The sequence below is a fragment of the Phyllobates terribilis genome, unplaced genomic scaffold, assembly GCF_046119375.1.
Source record: "Phyllobates terribilis strain yellow unplaced genomic scaffold, ASM4611937v1 Scaffold_12__6_contigs__length_324123572, whole genome shotgun sequence".
Taxonomy (NCBI): domain Eukaryota; kingdom Metazoa; phylum Chordata; class Amphibia; order Anura; family Dendrobatidae; genus Phyllobates; species Phyllobates terribilis.
Genome location: NW_027362772.1, coordinates 136,125,877 through 136,146,203, shown reverse-complemented (window position 1 = coordinate 136,146,203; position 20,327 = coordinate 136,125,877). Strand labels below are relative to the sequence as shown.

Here is a 20,327-nt window from a genome sequence, read left to right as displayed (position 1 = left end):
AAAACCTTTCAATTGTACTCTATAGTTATTTGACTGGAAAATTACAATGACTGCAATTCATATAGGTAATTTGGGAAAATCTGAGAAAATATTATTTGCATAATAATTTGGAACACAGTGTATAACCTTTAAAAGAATATTCTCAAGCTTGAAATTTATCCCCATCCACTGGGCCCTCAGCGATCCTCATGGTGGTCAATCATGTGCACCTCTGCTCCAATCACTGTAAATGGGCCGGCGCTGCATTCTGACGAATAAAAGGGGCTTCCTCATTTGGGACATTTATGGCACAGGGATATGATATGCTATAAATGTCTGATATGCAGGTCCCACCTCATAAAAGGGGGTTTCCCAGTTCTATTCACTTCTGCATAGGACCATGAGCAGGGTAGGTGACGTCGTGTATATGGATGCCTATTGATTGTTCATGCATTTCGGCAGGTATCAATAGATGTGACATCACCGGCTCTGCTCACCTTGTGATGAGGAAATGAGTGGAGCCGGAGTATCCCTACCTATAAGCACATGACAAGTTTTTGGAGCTGAATAGAGAGGTTTGAATGCGTGGACAAATCTATTCCACAGGCGCAAGTGTTTGCGCCCCACGTACAGTAGTGTTCAAAATAATAGCAGTGTGTTCAAAAACATGAGTTAAGCACAAAATCTTTATACTAGTTTTTATTTCCATGCATTGGGAACAATGCACACTGTTTTCTAATTCAAAACATGAAGAGAAATGTATATAATTATTAACTACTTTACAGAAAATAACAAAAAATGAACATTGGGCTGTTCTAAAAAAATTGCAGGGTCTGCATTTGTCTTTAAAAACTCACAATATGTACTTTTTTTAGGATTATGCATTCCTGTGAATCACTAACTTAATATTTAGTTGTACGCCCACAGTTTTTTAGAACTGCTTCACATCTTTGATGCATAGAGTCAACCAACTTCTGGCACCTGTCAGCTGTTATTCCAGCCCAGGATGCTTTGACAACATCCCACAAATTTTTGGCTTTTGTTAGCTTTGCCTCAGAAACGTTTTTTGATGTCGCCCCACAAGTGTTCTATCGGATGAAGGTGCGGGGATTGAACTGGCCACTCCATAACCTCAATTTTGTTGGACTGGAACCAAGATTTTGCAGGTTTACTGGTGTGTTTAGAGCCGTTGTCTTGTTGAAACACCCATTTCAAAGGAATATCCTCTTTAGCGTAAGGCAACAGGACATCTTCAAGTATTTTAATGTATGCAAACTGGTCCATGATGCCTGGTATGCGGTAAATAAGTCCAACACCATAGTAAGAGAAACATGCCCATATCTTGATGCTTGCACCACTATGCTTCACTGTCTTTAGAGTGTACTGTTGCTTGAATGCAGAGATTGGGGGTCATCTGAGGAACTGTCTGCGGCCTTTTATCCAAAATGAACAATTTTACTTTTATCAGTCCACAAAATGTTTCTCCATTTCTCTTTAGGCCAGTTGATGTGTTCTTTGGCAAATTGTATCCGCTTCAGTACATGTCTTTTTTTAACAGTGGAACTTTGCAGGGACTTCTTGCTAAGAGATTAGTTTCACACAGGCGTCTTCTAACTGTCACAGTACTCACAGGTAACTTGAGACTGTCTTTGATCATCCTGGAGCTGATCATTGGCTGAGCCTTTGCCATTCTGGCTATTCTTCAATCCATTCGAATGGTAGTCTTCCATTTTCTTCCACATCTCTCTGATTTTGTTTTCCATTTTAAAGCGTTGGAGATCATTTTAACTGAGCAGCCTATCATTGTCTGCACTTCTTTATAAGTTTTACCCTCTTCAATCAACTTTTTAATCAAAGTACACTGTTCTTCTGAATAATGTCTCGAACCACACATATTTCTCATGCTTTCAAGGAGAAATGCATGTACAACATGTGCTTCACCCTTCAATAAAGGCCACCTGATTCACGTCTGTTTCTTCACAGAATGATTGACCTAACTAATTGAACTCCACACTGATATTATTGTGCACACATCCCCTTTCAATTAATTATTCAAATACACAGACTCAAAAACATGCAGATCATGATTAGAATCTACTGCACCAATTGGTAAACTGTTTGACATGTGGTGATATAATTTATACCAAAAACAGTGATTAATCTGATTAGTCATACTGAAGTGCTATTATTTTGAACACTACTGTAAATAACATAATGGACTTGGTTGACGCTTTTTTGATCTAAAGTGTAAATGTCATCCCACCTAGATGAGGCACTCAATGAGGGTGGTCCCTATCTCTTGTATTAAATCTGTGTACGTCAGCTGGCCTCAATAGATGGGGCAGAGTGGAACCCAGGCCTGATTGTTTTGCCCCTGTCTGAGGAAGCTTTTTTTGTTTTTATCCTAGGTTATATGCACCTACACATTGCACTTATACCAAAGTGTTCCAGCTCATTTCTTTGGCTTAGACTTTTTTTGTACTTTATACATACAGAGTCGTGGCTCCCCCATTTTGAGCTGTGAATTTAGTCTTTATTGCTTTCCCCAGGCAGGTGCAAATCAGTCAGGCCTGGGTTGTACTCTGCCCCTGTCTATTGAGGTCTGCTGGGACATAGAGAGGTTTAATACTAGAGACAGGACCATCCTGTTTGGGTACACCTTGTTGCGGTGGGATGGCTTAGATGCTTTTTAATCAAAGTAGTGTGAACTTATTGCCCTATGTTATTTCCATGAACTGTTACCATTTGCTTACACAGGGTATTTGATCATTTTCTGTTAAGGTTTGGATTTCTCGAATGGTTTGAGTATTTCAGGTTTCCTAAATATTAAGATCGCGATGGATCCTTTGTATGCTGGAGATTTTTTTTCTTTTCTGTTTGGTACATGAAAGGTTATTTTCAGAGCTTGCAATAGGAGAGCAGATAACATTGTTCACACTGTGCCATCACTCATCAGACAAGTTGCACTACAGGACAGAACTTGGATCTGGTATTGACACCAGTACTTTTGATATGTTCTCAGGTCTCTACACTTATGGACACTCCGGTGGCCGCTGTTTGGACAGAAAAAAGTCAGGTAGAAATCTACGATCTCCAAAATCAACTGACGGCAGTGTCTGACTCACAGATGTTGGCAGCGTTCCAAAAAGAAGAACAAGCAAAGATCAAACCAATATTTTCTTTCTCTGGTCATATGACTGAGAGATTTGCCATGGACTGGTCTCCAAAGATAGCAGGTAAGAGATGAATGTACATAGACAAGAGCCCGTACCTGACTTATCCGATACAGTAACCTAACATGGACTCTGGTCGTTTTTCTGCTTTACCACTTCTTGTGCTTTTCGTCTCCAGGGCGATTGATTACTGGTGATTGTAACAAGAAAATTCATTTGTGGAATCCTAAAGAAGGAGGGTCCTGGCATGTGGACCAAAAGCCATTCACTGGTCACACGAAGTCTGTGGAGGACCTGCAGTGGTCACCAACCGAAGCCACGGTAAATATGCATACCCACTTACTGCTCTGTCTGAGTTGTTAGTACAAACTTATAACTATAGATATGTATTTAATATTGGAATGAAAATCATATTCCAATTATATCAGCTAATTTATCTAAAATGTACAAAAGAAATATTCATGCATGCTCAACTGTGGTAACACAAAGAGCTGTAACCCGGGCAGTGACGGTGCAATATATCCTTCAATGTCTCTGGCCAGCGAGACTTCTGATATGAGAGGAAGAATACTTTCCATCTTGTAGGTCACAATGAGCTCTGCTTATTAACTGATTAACCTCACATAGAGATATCACATGGGCTTTACCAGGATTTGAAGGGGTTCTCCACTAATAAACAGTCTAAAATGAGCCCATGCCATTTCTAAACTAAACAAAAGAAAACTACCAATCCTTGCCTCTCCTCCGTACCGCTGCCATGGTGCTTTCACGGTCTCCTGACATTTTCTTCTAGAAGGAAGAAATGAAGTCAGGGGACGGCTGCAGTCAGTCAGCATCTTGGCCTGTCAATCACCTAACACTCCAATGGGAAAGGAAGACAAGTGACCTCCAGGGGGCAATGGTAAGGCTGGGTGCCCACGTAGCGTTTTTCAAGCGTTTATGCTGCGGAATTTCCGCAGCGTAAACGCTTGTTAAACGCTAGGTAATCCGCACCCCATGGTCCCCAAGGGGATTCCGCATGTTCTATGCACATGCTGCGGATTTTTCCGCAGCGTTTATGCTGCGTACAAAAATCCGCAGCATGTCATTTAATTTTGCGGTAGCGCAGCGGAACTCCCGCCATTGACTTGCATTGAAACGCATAGAAACCGCGACTGTACATTTCTACAAGCGGCTTCTATGCGTTTCTATGTGCGGATGGTACTCACTTCTGGAGGAGAGGAGACTCTCATCCAGACCTGGGTACCATTGTACCTGTAAAAAAAGAAAAAAATAACAAATAAAGTTATATTCACCTGTCCGGCGTCTTCTCTCTGAATGCTGGCATTGCTTGAGGACCTGCGGTGACGTCACAGTCATGTGACCGCAGGCCCTTCACCGCTCTGTCTCGCGATATGCCGGCAGCCGGGAACCAGACAGGAACGAGCGCTGCAGCACACGCCGGGGCCTCGGGGGTAAGTATAGCTTTATTTGTTTTAATTTTTACGGTTCACACTGTATAAATCCATGCCGTTTGCATGGATTTATACAGTGTGACCTAGTTGTCAAGCACTTTGCAAGTGATGCTATCGCCTGGAAAGCGCTTGTCAATCTGCATGCGGAAACGCATGTGAATCCGCATGTGGATCCGCATGTATTCTGCAGGAAAAACGCATGCACAATCTGCATGCGTTTTTTCTGCCAGGGAGATGCAGAAATGCTGCAGAAATTTTCTGCTTCATTTCTGCATCGTGGGCACATAGCCTAAAGCTATGGATGAGCGGCGGTGGTCCGGTAGGTGAGGTTTCGTGTCTGTAGAATCACCATGAGCACATTTTGAAGTATAAGTAGCAGACAACTCCTTTAACATTGAGCTATTCTTCCTTGAAATGTCGATATAGCAGTTTTATCATTTGTGTAGTGGTGTCTTGTGCGGCAGTAAAGGGGCCCTGCTGCCCACAGAATTGGATAATCGGGTCAAGTATTAATCTAAAATAAAGAGTCTCATTCTGTTTTCCTGCCAGAATAATTAACTTTTTTCTTAATTGATACATATAAGAAATATAAAATGACAATCACAGGTGAATCTTTTCAGTTCCTGATGAAAATGAACTTAACAGGTTTTTGCCTCTTGCTCGGTCGATGCTTCGATTCATATTTGGGACAACAGAGCGGCTCCTAACAAGGCGTACATGCTGACGGCCAGCCCGGCCTACGACAGCGACGTCAACATGATCAGCTGGAACCAACATGAGCCTTTTATCGTCAGCGGCGGAGATGATTGCGTCCTCAAGATATGGGACTTGCGTCAGTTTCAGGTCAGTCTCTGGTAGTAGACATTTGGATTATTACATCATACATACATGTATAGTAAGTGAATATGTGGCGCCCCTGAGGGTTCAGTCGCCACAGAGGTACTGCACCTCACCCAGAGTTGTGGTGTCTCCCTTCTCTCAGATAAGGAGGGAGTGCTGTACAGAAACCCTACACCTGCATCCAACACTACACTACTCCAGGCCGGCAGGAGGGGCAACATGCAGAGCGCAGCTGCTGATCCCTGAACCTAGCTGGAGTGGTGGGAACCCAAAGGTAGGGGGAACCAGTAGTGGGTATGGGTGGAGGAAGTAGTTAGAGGGAGCACTTTGGTAGAAGTATAAGATAGGGAAGCCAACTTGGGGTGGTGGTCAGATAGTTCTAGAGAGCAGTTCAGAAGAACAACTCGGGATCGTTCAGAAGAAGAGTCCGGGAGCAGAGTCTCATAAGGAGCTCTGTTCCACAAGTAGGGCCAAGTCTGGAGGCCCAGGAGGGGAGCAGGGAGTAGGCTCCGTTCTAGGAAAGAATCCCAGGTTGAACAGCACGTGCAGGACGGCACCCGTACGCCCCGCATCTGTCAGAAGACATAGGGATCGTAGCCGCATTCTAGTCCTTTGAGGGTCAAGCAAGTCTGTGTAACTCCGACGGACAGGAGGGACATCAGAGTACCCAAACAGGATTGAGAGTGGGTAGCTCAGAGCAGGAGGGAGAAAGACCAGTGTGAAGACGGTCAAATAGGAATACGAGAAAGTGGGGTTCTGACAGGTATTCCCAAGCTGCCTGAGGAAGGATTGAACCCCTGCATGGTGAATGCAGTGCAATGTGGGAGGCTGTAATCTGACAGTGCACCCTGTGGAACTAAAGAACTGTGAGTAAAGACACGAATGACTGCATTGCACTGCCTCGGTCCATTCTTTCATCGGCGCCACTGTTCCCCCCTGCACTACAATGCCCAGCGCAACCCACGCTCTTTCACTTCACTGCCCTGAGGCCTGCTCCACCTGTGGGGAGCCGTCCCATCACAAGCTGCCCTAACATCTGCTTCAGAGGACTGTTGCAGCACTGGTGATCCTCACCAGACACCACAGGTGGCGTCACAAACTTTCTAAAATTATTCCCCCCTTTTTTACTGACCGCCCTGGGTCACAGACCGGGCCAGCCATCGTGATATCCCCCGGCAACCAGAGGCCCGGCTGTCGAGTACCCCACGGCCCTTGGGACGCGTCATGTTTTGGCGTCACGAACAGGATTCTGTGCCCGTTGCCACCGGGTACTGTGTGCCTTGAGAGACTGTAATACTCACTGTGGTGAAGTTTTCCTGCCATGTCCGCCATCTTCCTGTCGCCGCGAGGGAAGAAGAGGGGCGTAACCATGGGAATTGGAGAGGCGTAACCGCTGGAAGTGCGGGAAGCCCAGGACACGCCCCGCCCCTGACGTCGAACCAGGAAGCGTCAGGTCCTGGAAGGAGCCCAGAGGACGCTCTGACGTCAGACGCGAGAGACTCAAGATCCTGGAAGAAGACCGTTGCCCGTGGAGCTGCGGCCGACCTGATAAGAAGTGAAGAAGGTATGCTCTAGTTCACCAGGGGGGCTCAACCATGGCTGACGACAAGCAAGCCGCCGGAGCACCGGTTAGCGCTCCTGATGCCTAATCTGCGCCCAGCGCTGCACAGGCCGGAGCAGCCGCCCCACCGGCAGGGGTCGCGATTCCAGTCATGCCCATGGCCCTACCGTACATCCCCGGAGCAAAATGGCTTCCCCAGTTCGACAGAGACATTTTTGTAAATCGGCGGGATGTCGAGTCCCACCTGGACAGCATCATCAAAAGGAGTGTCTATGATGGCGGGGGCAGTTCACATCTAATCAACAGCTCTGGGAGGGTATTCTGTCCTCATGCAAAACAATTAAAGCAGAAACCATCCAAAACCTGACAAATTCAATGCACGAGAGAGTTCAGAAGCTCCTTTCGAACAAGGGGTCATATGTGCAAATGTAACATCACCTAGAATAAAGTTTTGAGTTGAAAACTGTTTGATTTCAGTTTGTAATAACCGGCTAATGCTTATAATTTCAAAAATGACCATTTTTTTGTTCTTTATTAAAATGAAAAGGTTGAAAACTCTGCTGTGCATAATAATTTGGAACATGCATTTTGAGTGCAGTTTGAGTTTTTTATTTTTTTAAAAATATACTGTTATCATAGGCAGTTTGTACAAAAACCTTTCAATTGTACTCTAATAGTTATTTGACTGGAAAATTACAATGACTGCAATTCATATAGGTAATTTGGGAAAATCTGAGAAAATATTATTTGCATAATAATTTGGAACACAGTGTAGAGTAGAGCAATTGGCTACACTATTGTATACAGCAAAAAACAAACAAACACAGAAGTATACGGTCTTGCCATCTCTTGGGTAAATGATGTATTTGTGACATATACGTACATCGGGAGATTCCTGGCGCAAACTGCAAATGCAGTGTGAATGCTGCCTAATATCCCTGGTAGAGAAGGGCTGGTTTTCTCCATTCCTGCCCCCTGCTTCTGTATAGTTTTTGTGAATGGACTGGCTGGGAGTGTGGCACCCCAGGGGTCTGGTTACCACAGTAATAGAGGTATTATGTCTGAGAGCAAGTGGGAGGTTTCTCTGGTCAGGAGCCCTAAGCATGCAACACGGCCCACCCAGACCTGGGAGGGGAGGAATCTGCCCTTATAAACTGGGTCTGGGGCGGGATTAGTGAGTGAAGTCCCAGACAGAGACGCAGTCAGGTCTGGAGGACAGCAGACAGAGGGAAAGTGACAACAGGAGCTCTGTAGGAGCAGGAGTGAGTGCCAGAGGCTGGAAGCTAGAAAACTCGCCTTGGCTAAAGACACTAAACCCGGACGCGGAGTCCGAGGCTGTGGGGACATCCAGGTCCAGCAGCAGAATCGAACCGGCAGGGGATTCCATGTCCTCTGGCCTTAGAAACCCGAAGGCACAGTCACAAGCAAGGGACCAGCACCGCCATCGTGAAGCGGAGGCTAACGGAAGGCCCCAAGTCACCGGCCATACGGGTGAGCACCACACGGTATACTCAGGAACGTGGGCTACTTCTACCTGCATAGAGCAAGGTAGCCAGGAAAGAGTGCAGATAGTCGGGGAGGCCTACAACTCCACCTGGCCAGGGGAGTTCCTGCTTGCTCACAGACTGACCAGGCCCCTACTGCTAACCAGTACTCCCGGGAGGGTCTGCTTTATACCATCAGTAAAGACCTTGAACTGCACCACACGTCTCTGTGTTTCATCGCCGCACCAGCACCATTACTACTGGGACGATCACACCATCACTCCCATCATCCACACTAGCTGCCCTGAGGCAATACTTCTCCCGTGGGGAGTTATTCCATACTCGGCTGCGCAAATTACATCAGCCTCAGTGGTCTGCAGCGCAGCGGCGGTCCCCACTGACCGCAATCCACGGGTGGCGTAGTCGGACATTGTTATTACTTAAGACTGCCACTGGTTTGACCGCCCTGGGCACGGACCGGGTCACCGCCACGGAGAACTACAACCCCCAGCGATCCGGCTCCGGGTATCCCCCTGCTCAGCACAGGCCCAGGGGGCGCGTCAACTTTGGCGTAGTCGGCAGGATTTCGTGCCCGCAACCACCGGGTACTGCGTGCCTGAAAAAGACTTTTGAACTTACCTGTGGTGAAGTTTCCCGCCGTCCGGAGTCGTTTCCCGCCATCCGCAGCCGATTCCCACCATCAGACGCCATCTTGGACCATTTCCCGCCGTCTTCTGCCTTCTTCCCGCCATCCGCAGCTGCTTCCCACCTTCGGACGCCATCTTCGGGACGCCGCGCGGGAAGAAGAGGGGCGTGGACTCCGAAAGCGCGCGAGATCCGAAGCTCCGCCCTACGCTCCGCCCCACGCTCCGACGCTGCGTAAGGTCCTGGAAGGAAGGAAGAGCGACCCTGACGTCATCGGAGCGCGACGCCAGGTCCTCTACCCCCGACGATTGACTGCGGAGCCGCGGCCTACTTAAGAAGAGCATCGCAAGGTAGGCCACGGTCCACTAGGGGGCAAGGAGGATGTCGGACACCGAGGGGAGCTCCACCGCCACACCGGCCGCCAGCGCAACCGCTGCAGCGGTCATGCCATTCACCATGCCCTATATCCCGGGGGCAACCTGGCTACCCCAGTACTCAGGGGAGTCACATACCCTGAGTGACTTTAGGGAAAGACTTGATAGCCTCTTCCAAGTATACCCCCTCACAGAAGAGCAAAAAGTGAGCATTCTGGTGGCCCAGTTAATCGGGGCAGCCCAAAGGGAGGTAAAGTCCTGGTCACCTGGAAAGAAGAGGACTGTCAGAGAAATACTAGCCCGGCTGAAAGACACATTTGATACCCGCACCTCAGCCGAAATAAAGCTCAGATTTTACGGGTGCAAACAACGGGCACATGAAAGTATAAGAGACTATGCTCTAAACCTACAAGAGGCCCTGAGAGCCATTAAGCAGGCAGACCCTGACAGCGTGGGAAATGAAGACAAGCTGCTGACCGAACAATTTATTGAGGGTCTATTGTGCAATGCCCACTGAACCCAGTTGCGGGCAATGGCCTTACAGGACCCTGACCTGGACTTTACACAGTTCAAGGACAGAGCCATCCGGGTGCTCCGAGAACCGGCACCAGGTGGAACTGTGACCCACAGGCGCCCTGCTATCACTTATCACCAGGACACGGCGCCCTTGTCTGCAGGGCCTATGGGAGCTGATGCGCAGGCTTTGAACAATGACCCGGCAACAGACCTGCACCATCAGGTCCAAGAGCTGACTAAGAGCATTGCCGCGCTAACCAGAACTGTGCAGTCTTTACAGGTCTCTTCTCCAGGAAAGATCCAGCTGGCATCCGGACCAGAGGACGTCCCGTGGCGCCGACTGAGGAGGACCCCACCGGCCAGAGGAAGACCCAGCGACCGATACAATGAGGACGGACGACCCATCTGCCGCCGCTGCAATCAACCCGGACATATGGCAAGGTACTGTCATTTAAACGGGCACAACCTGGGGTAGAGGGCCAACCCCCAGGCATAAGATCATCAGGCCCATCAAACTGGCGTGACAAATACGTAGGGGGACGTCCGGTCTTGCCTGTGGTACTGGATGGCATTTCTATGAGTGCCCTACTAGACCCCGGTTCACAGGTCACCACCATCCCGTACGTGCTCTTCAAGCGGTACTGGAATGACTCGGACATAACCCGCTACCCAGATGATGACCTGAGCATTATCGCCAGCAATGGTCAGCCCGTGCCACAGATAGGATTTAAGGAAGTGACCATCAAGGTTGGTAAGGTTGAACTGCCGGCACAAGGACTTATCATTGTGGACATTGACCGTCGCGAGAGTCACCCAAAAATAACCCTAGGTACTAACGTAATTGAAAACTGTCTTGCAGAGGTGATTCTTATTTTGCAACAGGTTGCCAAGAACGCCAGTTCCAGCCAGCAGCGTGTCCTCCAAAAAGAGATCCAGGCACTGATGAAACGGCAACAGGTGGAACTATCTGGTGGTGAGATAGGTAGCGTGAGAATGTGTGACCCGTTCCCTATTGCCATGCCCCCGAAAAGTGAGATGATGATTTCGTGCCGGGCAGCTATTGGTCTAAGAGGTAGAGACTACCAAGCAATGGTAGAACCCGTCTACTCAGACAGTAGGCCCACCATTTTGACAGCACGGGGGGTGGTCGATGTACGCCATGGGAGGGTGCCCGTCCACATCATAAATATCGGGGAGAGAGAAGTATACCTGCCCCGGTATGCCACGCTAGTCAAATTGTTCACCATCAACCAGAACTCTGTACAGGCCATGGAACCCTTGCCTCCATCTCAACCAGAGGAAGGTAACGGCTCTAAGAAACCAATGGAGGACTGGTGTCAGCAACTGCATTTGGGTACTGACTCCACTCCCTCACACCAAAAGCAGGGAGTCTATCGGGTGGTTCAAGAGTACGAGAGAGTGTTTAGTAAACACCCACTAGACTTCGGGCGAGTAAAGGGGGTAGAACATCACATCCCAACGGGAGACCATCCTCCCATAAAGGAGAGATATCGACCCGTACCCCCTGCACACTATCAACACGCCAAGGGGATGCTAAAAGACATGAAGGAGGCTGGGGTAATTAGGGACAGCTGTAGCCCCTGGGCAGCTCCACTAGTCTTAGTGAAAAAGAAAGACAACACCATGAGAATGTGTGTAGACTACCGGATGGTCAACCGTATCACACACAAAGATGCGTACCCGTTACCAAGGATAGAAGAGTCCTTAGCTGCATTAAAATCTGCTAACTTCTTCTCTACTTTGGATCTCACTAGCGGGTACTGGCAGGTTCCTGTAGCAGAGGCGGACCGGGAGAAGACCGCATTCACCACCCCGATGGGACTCAGCTAATTTAACTGTATGCCGTTCGTGCTCTGCAACGCACCAGGAACCTTCCAACGGTTGATGGAATGCTGTCTGGGACACCGGAACTTCAAGACGGTCCTATTATACCTGGACGATGTCATCGTCTATTCCAAGACCTACGAGGACCATCTGGAACACCTGGCAGAAGTGTTTGAAGCCCTGGCAACTATGGCCTAAAGGTAAAACCCTCGAAGTGTCATCTACTGAAGCCAAAGGTACAGTACCTGGGACACGTGGTGAGTGCTGACGGAGTGGCTCCCGACCCTGACAAGATCACCGTGATCAAGGACTGGCCAAGACCATCCAGCATAAAGGAAGTGCGGCAGTTCCTCGGGTTGGTAGGCTACTACCGAAGATTCATTCCCGGTTTTACCAAGGAGGCAGCTCCTATGCAGGACCTCCTGATAGGCCAGTCCAGGAAGGCCAAAAAACAGAAACCACCCTTCAAATGGGAAAAGCTGGAAGAGGAGTCCTTCTGCCAGCTGAAGATGGCCCTCACGGGGGATGAAATCCTGGCGTACCCTGATTACAGCCAGCCCTTCATCCTCTACACGGACGCAAGCAACATCGGGCTAGGAGCCGTACTGTCCCAGATCCAGCAGGGGAGAGAACGGGTAATTGCTTACGCCAGCCGAAAACTGCGACCCACGGAAAGAAACCCTGAGAATTACAGCTCGTTCAAGCTAGAGTTCCTGGCAGTGGTGTGGGCAGTAACCGAATGTTTCAAGCATTACCTTGACTCTTCCAGGTTCACCGTGTACACGGACAACAACCCGTTGACACACCTGGACACTGCAAGACTGGGTGCCCTGGAGCAGAGATGGATGGCCCGCCTGTCCAATTTTGAGTTCACAATCAAATACCGGGCAGGACGCTCCAATACCAACACCGACGCCCTGTCCAGGATGCCAAACCTACCGGACGAAGGGGAGGATCCAGAAGAATTGGAAGAGATCGAACTCCCTGCGTTTCACCGTCATGGGATTACCCAGTATTCCCACCGTGTGAGGGGCCAGCGATCCGCTACGTTCAACCCCTTACCCCACTACAACTGGGCGGAGACACAAGACAGTGACCCCGCAGTCCGTCTGGTGAAGGAGATGCTGACCCAGGCTGATGCCCGCCTGGACCCAGACGCTCCGGAAGAGACCAAGCAACTGTGGACGGAAAAGAGCAGACTGTTTCTCTACAAGGAGAAGTTGTGCCGCAGAATGGTCAATTCCCGGACACATGAGCTGATCTGGCAGGTGGTGGTACCGAGACGGGACGCAGCTATGGTGCTGGAGGCCTACCACAATGGGGCAAGGCACTTCGGATGGAAGAAGCTGGAGTTCCTGCTGCGTGAACGGTTCTACTGGATAGGCATGAGAGGAGCCATTGAGAGGTGGTGTAGAGACTGTGGCCCGTGCAATCTAAGAAGAAGGGACCGTGCCAGCCAGAGGACTCCCCTGCAGCCCATCATCACCAGGCAGCCGCTGGAACTGGTCGCTCTGGACCATGTTAAACAGGGCTCCAAGCAGAAGCGGGTATGTCTACGCCCTAACCATCGTGGATCACTACTCCCGATTCCTAGTGGTGGTCCCCGTCAAAGACTTAACAGCACAAACAGCAGCTAGAGCCTTCCAGCTGCACTTCTGCACTTCGGACCAAGTGCTGACGGACCAAGGACCAGCCTTCGAAGCGGAGGTCTTCCAGGAGTTCTGCAACCTGTATGGCTGCAAGAAGATAAGAACAACACCCTATCACCCCCAAACCAATGGACTCTGCGAGAAGATGAACCAGGTGGTGATAGATGTGCTAAAAACATTGCCCCTGGAAGAACGCAGTCTGTGGCCTGAGAAACTGCCCGATCTGGTGGACCTGTATAACCACATCCCGGTAGGTTCCACCAACTGTACTCCGGCTTACCTAATGCGAGCAAGACCTGGTAAGCTGCCAGTTGACCTGGATATGGGAGTCCTGATACCCGAGGACACCTCGCCAGAGACAGACTTGGATACAGAACGGCAGCAGCAGTACCGGAAAGTACAGGAGAGCGTCGAGCGAAGTCTCTGTCAATCAAGAGAAAGGCAGGAGAGGACTTATAACCAACATGCTCCCGCTGTTCCCCTGGTACCTGGAGAGCAGGTCTTGAAAAGAAAAAGGTGGCTCCATAAGTTGGACGACCAGTGGGAAAAGGACCCATACACCGTACTGCCCTCAAGCCACAATAATCCAAAGGTGTACATCATCAGCAAGGGTGGAGGCGAGACCACAACCACTGTCTCCAGAGACCACCTGAAAAAGTGTCCCGAGAAGTTGCAAAGCACGGATGAAGATCAGGAAGACCTTCAACCCGTAGAGGAAAAGGAGGAAATGATCAGCACCGTACTCAGAGACTTTCCCCGGTCCTGGACACAAGTAAACAATGCTATCGTGGTGCCCATCCTCACCTTTCTCCAGCCAGCCCCTCAAGTGCCTACAGAAGACCAGGTAGAGCTGGAAGAGCAGCCGGCCCAGGAGGCAGAAGAGTCCACACCAGCAGCACAGGAGAATCAACCCTCTGCTAGTAGTGAGCCTGCCGTGCCCCTAGTGAGCCAAAGAGTGCTTAGACAGCTGCCCAGCTTACCCATAAAACCTCCTACACCCTGTAGTGCAGGATCAGTTAGTGAGCTCCGTAGGTCCACTAGAGTCACTAGAGGTCAGATGCCCGCTCGCTGGAAAATCTAAAGTGATGCACTGTGAATTTATCTGTTTAACTGTTTATGGTTTATGTTTGTTGCCTGCTATTAATTATGTTTCTCAGTTACCCTGCAGATTTTTATGGACTAACAGGTTATGGACGCTGGATAACCGGAACAGTTTTGTAGATACTTGCACATTGTGCCTCTTGCGAAGACGGCCGCGGAAGAGAAAACCTGTCTGGCGTGGCCTCCTTGCGGCCCAAAGTAGTTAGCTCCAGCCTTGCAGCCATGCCCAGGGCCAACGCAAGGGGTTTGCTTTGGACAGGTCCCCTACTTCGCTTAAAACTTCACCTTGGGTGATATGGACACCCGGTTGCGGACACGCCGTGACCTTTAAGGAACTAAAGCTTCTTGTAAATATGTTATTGTGTTAATGTTATACCCTGTATTTATGTTTCTTTAAAAAAATGTGTTTAGTCCCGGAGTACTAAAATTTACTAGGGGGGAATGTGGCACCCCAGGGGTCTGGTTACCACAGTAATAGAGATATTATGTCTGAGAGCAAGTGGGAGGTTTCTCTGGTCAGGAGCCCTAAGCATGCAACACGGCCCACCCAGACCTGGGAGGGGAGGAATCTGCCCTTATAAACTGGGTCTGGGGCGGGATTAGTGAGTGAAGTCCCAGACAGAGACGCAGTCAGGTCTGGAGGACAGCAGACACAGGGAAAGTGACAACAGGAGCTCTGTAGGAGCAGGAGTGAGTGCCAGAGGCTGGAAGCTAGAAAACTCGCCTTGGCTGAAGACACTAAACCCGGACGCTGAGTCCGAGGCTGTGGGGACATCCAGGTCCAGCAGCAGAATCCAACCGGCAGGGGATTCCATGTCCTCTGGCCTTAGAAACCCGAACGCACGGTCACAAGCAAGGGTCAAGCACCGCCATCGTGAAGCGTAGGCTAACGGAAGGCCCCAAGTCACCGGCCATACGGGTGAGCACCACACGGTATACTCAGGGACGTGGGCTACTTCTACCCGCATAGAGCAAGATAGCCAGGAAAGAGTGCAGATAGTCAGGGAGGCCTACAACTCCACCTGGCCAGGGGAGATCCTGCTTGCTCACAGACTGACCAGGCCCCTACTGCTAACCAGTACTCCCGGGAGGGTCTGCTTTATACCATCAGTAAAGACCCTGAACTGCACCACACGTCTCTGTGTTTCATCGCCGCACCAGCACCATTACTACTGGGACGCTCACACCATCACTCCCATCATCCACACTAGCTGCCCTGAGGCAATACTTCTCCCGTGGGGAGTTATTCCATACTCGGCTGCGCAAATTACATCAGCCTCAGCGGTCTGCAGCGCAGCGGCGGTCCCCACTGACCGCAATCCACGGGTGGCGTAGTCGGACATTGTTATTACTTAAGACTGCCACTGGTTTGACCGCCCTGGGCACGGACCGGGTCACCGCCACAGAGAACTACAACCCCCAGCGATCCGGCTCCGGGTATCCCCCTGCTCAGCACAGGCCCAGGGGGCGCGTCAGAAGCATAATACAGATTACAGATAGGAGCAAGACAAATCATAGAACAATGGATTTCTATGGAGCTTCAATCACTACTTCTTTTCCTTATCTACGGTGGTTTTATATGTGCGCCCGGCGTATCATCATACAGGTGGGTACATTATAGATTAGGATGAATGCTCGCTATGGTTTGCAAGCACATTCACACATATATGATCTTGAGGGAAGCATTCAGCAGTGGCCACTGTCTGGATCCCTGCTTTGGCATCTGTTCATACCTGCCATACACACTATTTGTGGCCTTGGTCTGGTGAATGGGAGCCTTTAAAGTATGTTAATGGAAATTTTCTACTTTTAGCAATGCTTGCAGGCATGGAAAACAACAAAGGCAGAGATTACTCGTCCTACCCTGTTCCAGCCCAGAGTATCTGCCGCTATTCCAGACTCTGACTTTTGACTGCAGCCGTGATATTACACAGACTTCGCACATCACTGCTGGGGCCAATCACTTGTGCTCAGTGGCTTGTGCTATCTACATCAGCAGAACGGTGATGCACGGTGTTGTGATGTCACCACTGCAGCTGGAACAGTGGCGGAGAGGCAAGTACCATCCGCCTTTATTTTACATGCCTGCAGGTGTTTTGGGTCCACTGTGCTTTAAGTGGAAAGCACTTTAAAAGTACATGCTGGGAGTTTTTTGAGATACAATATATTGTCTGCTAGAACACCTCATAGAGTGTACTGGGTCTTATAATTATGTGACCCCCTTGTCTTTAGCTGATGGGCGAGGCATTCGAAGATAATTCTTTGAGAGCACTGAGTATCACTGATTAGATGGGTCCTTTTTGGTTATTACTTTCCCACATTGTGCTTTAGAGATTGCAGTTCATTGTTCTTTTTAATTTCTCTTCTCAATGGATTCTTGAAAGGGTTGTCGCATGAAAATATCATTTTTTAGAACAAAGACAGTGTGCTTTTTTTTTCACCCTCCGCAATCATTTCTGAGCAGAAGTCTAGTCTTGTAGCCGGGATTGATGCTCTCCTGAAGAATTGAAAATTTTAACCAGCTGCTTGGTTGATCTGCTGGTCTGAACTGTGCTCTCACAGGCTGCCTGCAGAGGTAACATTGCCTCTGCAGCATGGGTGACTGAAAGTGGCCTGATCCAGCTGGCTTCAGAACAGTGCGAGTGGCTTATGTGCTTTACCTAGGTAACTGGCTACTCTGAGAATGCAGGGTGGCTGGTAACTTTGGCAACAATCTGTACACTATAAGATTGAAAATCCCTACTTAAGAAAAAATGATTTGTAATAACAGCTAATTGCAAAATTGCTTGTTTTTACACTTAAGACGACCCATTTTAATTGGTTTGGTTCATTTTATGAAACAAAAATTTTACCAGATTTTATTTTTGGACTCAAGCTGCTGTTTCTTTTTTCCCCCACAGAAAGGAGTCCGTGTGGCCCGGTTTAAGCAGCACACGGCCCCGATCACCTCTGTTGAGTGGCATCCTACAGACAGCGGGGTGTTTGCCGCTGCTGGTGCTGATGATCAGATAACTCAGTGGGATCTTGCAGTGGAGAGAGATCAGGATCAGGAGGGCGACACAGAAGATCCTACTCTACAAGCCATCCCACCACAGCTGCTGTTTGTTCGCCAAGGCGAAAAGTACATTAAGGAGTTACAATGGCATCCGCAGTGCCCGGGGGTCGTCATCAGCACAGCCTTGTCTGGCTTCAATGTGCTTTGTACCATCAGCTTGTGAGGCCGTTCACCACCCATCACCATGGACAATCTACAAAGCAATCAAACGTGTAAATGACATGACGGCCGGGTACAACTGATCTCTCGTCTGTGGGTTTATGACAATCCATAAATAGGTGTGGCCTTTTCATAATTCTTATAATTATTTCGGGATTGAACCAGATGCCCCACATTTATCTATATAGAAGGCGTCTGCCTTCTGTCCTCTGCCGTGTACTGCTGGATGCTTACAAACACTGTGTGTTTTCGTAAAGTCTTTTGGATCAAATATGACCTTAAAATATATAGCTTGATGCCTCTTTGATTCAAACTAGCATTCTTCATCAGTCTGACACACTTGGTAGTGTGGCGCCCTGCTGCGCATTGGTGCCACAGAACCCAGAAGGGTGCATGGATGGACTTCTCCACAAAAGGCCCTCACACACCTCTACCCTACCACCTCAGACCAGCAGAGGGAGCCCGTTAGGGATATATATAGGGAGGGTGGAGCCAGGCAGCTCAGTCTTTAGGCAGAAGTCAGACAAAGAGAGTCTGAGAGCGTGCTGATGCTCAGAGAGCAGCGAAGAGTCAGCACGCTGACTGCTGTGCTTAGGTGAGCCAAGGCCTACAGCACGTGTGAGGGCCCTGAGTGTGGCCGAAGGCGAAAGGAGAAGGAAGAAGTAGCGAGGGGGCAGAGGAGCATACCATGCTCACCCCGAGATATATACCGGACACCGGGTCCGCGCCTACAGTGTCATTCATACCCAGTAGGGACCACTGGAACCCCTGGAGGACTACAGGTCCCAGGTTTACCAAACTCTGACTACAGTACCAGGGCTAAGAGTCACGGAGGCCCCAGCATCCAGGGAGAGAGATCTCCAAGAAAAGGCCCTACCACCAGGTCAGCAGGTTCAAGGGAGAGAGAGACAGTTACCAAGCTAGGCCTAGCTCTAGGCAGGCCAGAAGCTTAAGGAGTAAACCCATGGATCAGGAGGTACTATACCCGCTCACTTGGGAGAGTCCAAAAGTGCGCCCTTCGTCTGGAGTACCCTGGACCGTACCTGCAGCATCACTAGTAAAGGTACTGAAGCTTACCCCCGTGTGAATGTCGGTCTTTCCTCTGGGACCGTCCTGCCGTCTCTCCCCAGCATCCACCATCTACCCCTACACTGCCCTGGGGCTAGCTCTACCTGTGGAGAGCCACACCATCCCTGATGCCATAACAACAGCTCCAGAGGACTGCTCCGCAGTGGCGGCTCTCTTTGGCCGCATTCCACAGGTTACGTCACAAACTTTCCAAATCCCCTATAAATATCAAATCCCCCTTTTTACTGACCACCCTGGGTCACGGACCGGGCCAGCCACCATGATATTCCCCATACCAGCATCCATAAGATGCCCGGCTGCCGAGCACCCCACGGCCCAAGGGGCGCGTCACGAACAGGATTCCGTGCTCGTTGCCACCAGGTTCTGTGTGCCTTAAAAAGACTGTAATACTCACTGGGGTGAAGTTTTCCCGCCAATTGCCGCTGTTTCCCGCCATTGTCCGCCATTTTCCTGTCACCGCGAGGGAAGAAGAGGGGCTTAACCGCGCGAATCGGAGAGGCGTAACCGCTGGAAGCACGCAAAGCCCAGGGCACGCCCCGCCCCTGAGGTTGAACCAGGAAGCGTCAGGTCCTGGAAGGAGCCCAGAGGATGCTCTGACGTCAGAGGCGAGCGACGCAAGGTCCTGAAGACGACCATCACCCGCAGAGCTACGGCCTACCTGATAAAAAAAAAAGTGAAGAAGGTAGGCTCCAGTTCACTAGGAGGGCGCAACCATGGCCGATGACCAGCAAGCTGCCGGAGCACCGGTTAACGTTCCTGATGCCCAACCTGCGCCCGGCGCTGCACAGGGGTCGTGACTCCGTTGATACCCATGGCCCTGCCGTATATCCCTGGAGTGAAATGGCTTCCCCAGTATAATGGTAAACCAGACACCCTGTCTGGATTCAAGAGAAAAATATGCGGTGTGCTAGACATGTATTCTATGACTGGTAATCAGAGAGACGCTGTTGTGTTGGGACAATTGACTAGTGCCGCAGAGCGGGAAGTTGAAACTTGGCCAGCCGCAAAACAGGAATCAGTATCCATCATCTTTAAGAGACTGCAAACTGTGTTTGAAAACCGCACTGAGACAGATCTCTGGATGAGGTTCTACCACTATGTCCAGAAACCTGAGGACAGTGTCTGGGACTACGCCTGGCGCGTAGAGGAAGCCCTGCGGGCCCTGAAACAGGTTAGTCCAGACTGCATACAAAATGAAAATAAAATGCAGACGGAACAGTTCATCCGGGGGTTGAGGTCCCAGGAGGAGAGCAGAACTGTACGGTGGTAGGCCCTAGACCATCCAGTTGCCACCTTTGACACCCTTAAGGACATGTCTATAAAGGGGCTGCAGCCTCTGGAAACAACAGACACTGCTATCCAGCGTTACCAGGGTGGGGCAACCCCAGTGCCTGCAGCACCCA

General features: G+C 49.7%; 1 protein-coding gene across 1 annotated transcript; it reads left to right on the top strand.

The window, feature by feature from the left end:
* Nucleotides 1–379: 379 nt before the first annotated feature.
* On the top strand, nucleotides 380–17,839 carry LOC141171728 (glutamate-rich WD repeat-containing protein 1-like). Its single transcript, XM_073655375.1, has 5 exons — nucleotides 380–388; nucleotides 3,002–3,215; nucleotides 3,331–3,473; nucleotides 5,252–5,449; nucleotides 17,522–17,839. The coding sequence occupies exons 1-5, from the start codon at nucleotides 380–382 to the stop codon at nucleotides 17,837–17,839; spliced, it is 882 nt and encodes a 293-aa protein (XP_073511476.1).
* The last annotated feature ends 2,488 nt before the right edge of the window (nucleotides 17,840–20,327 follow it).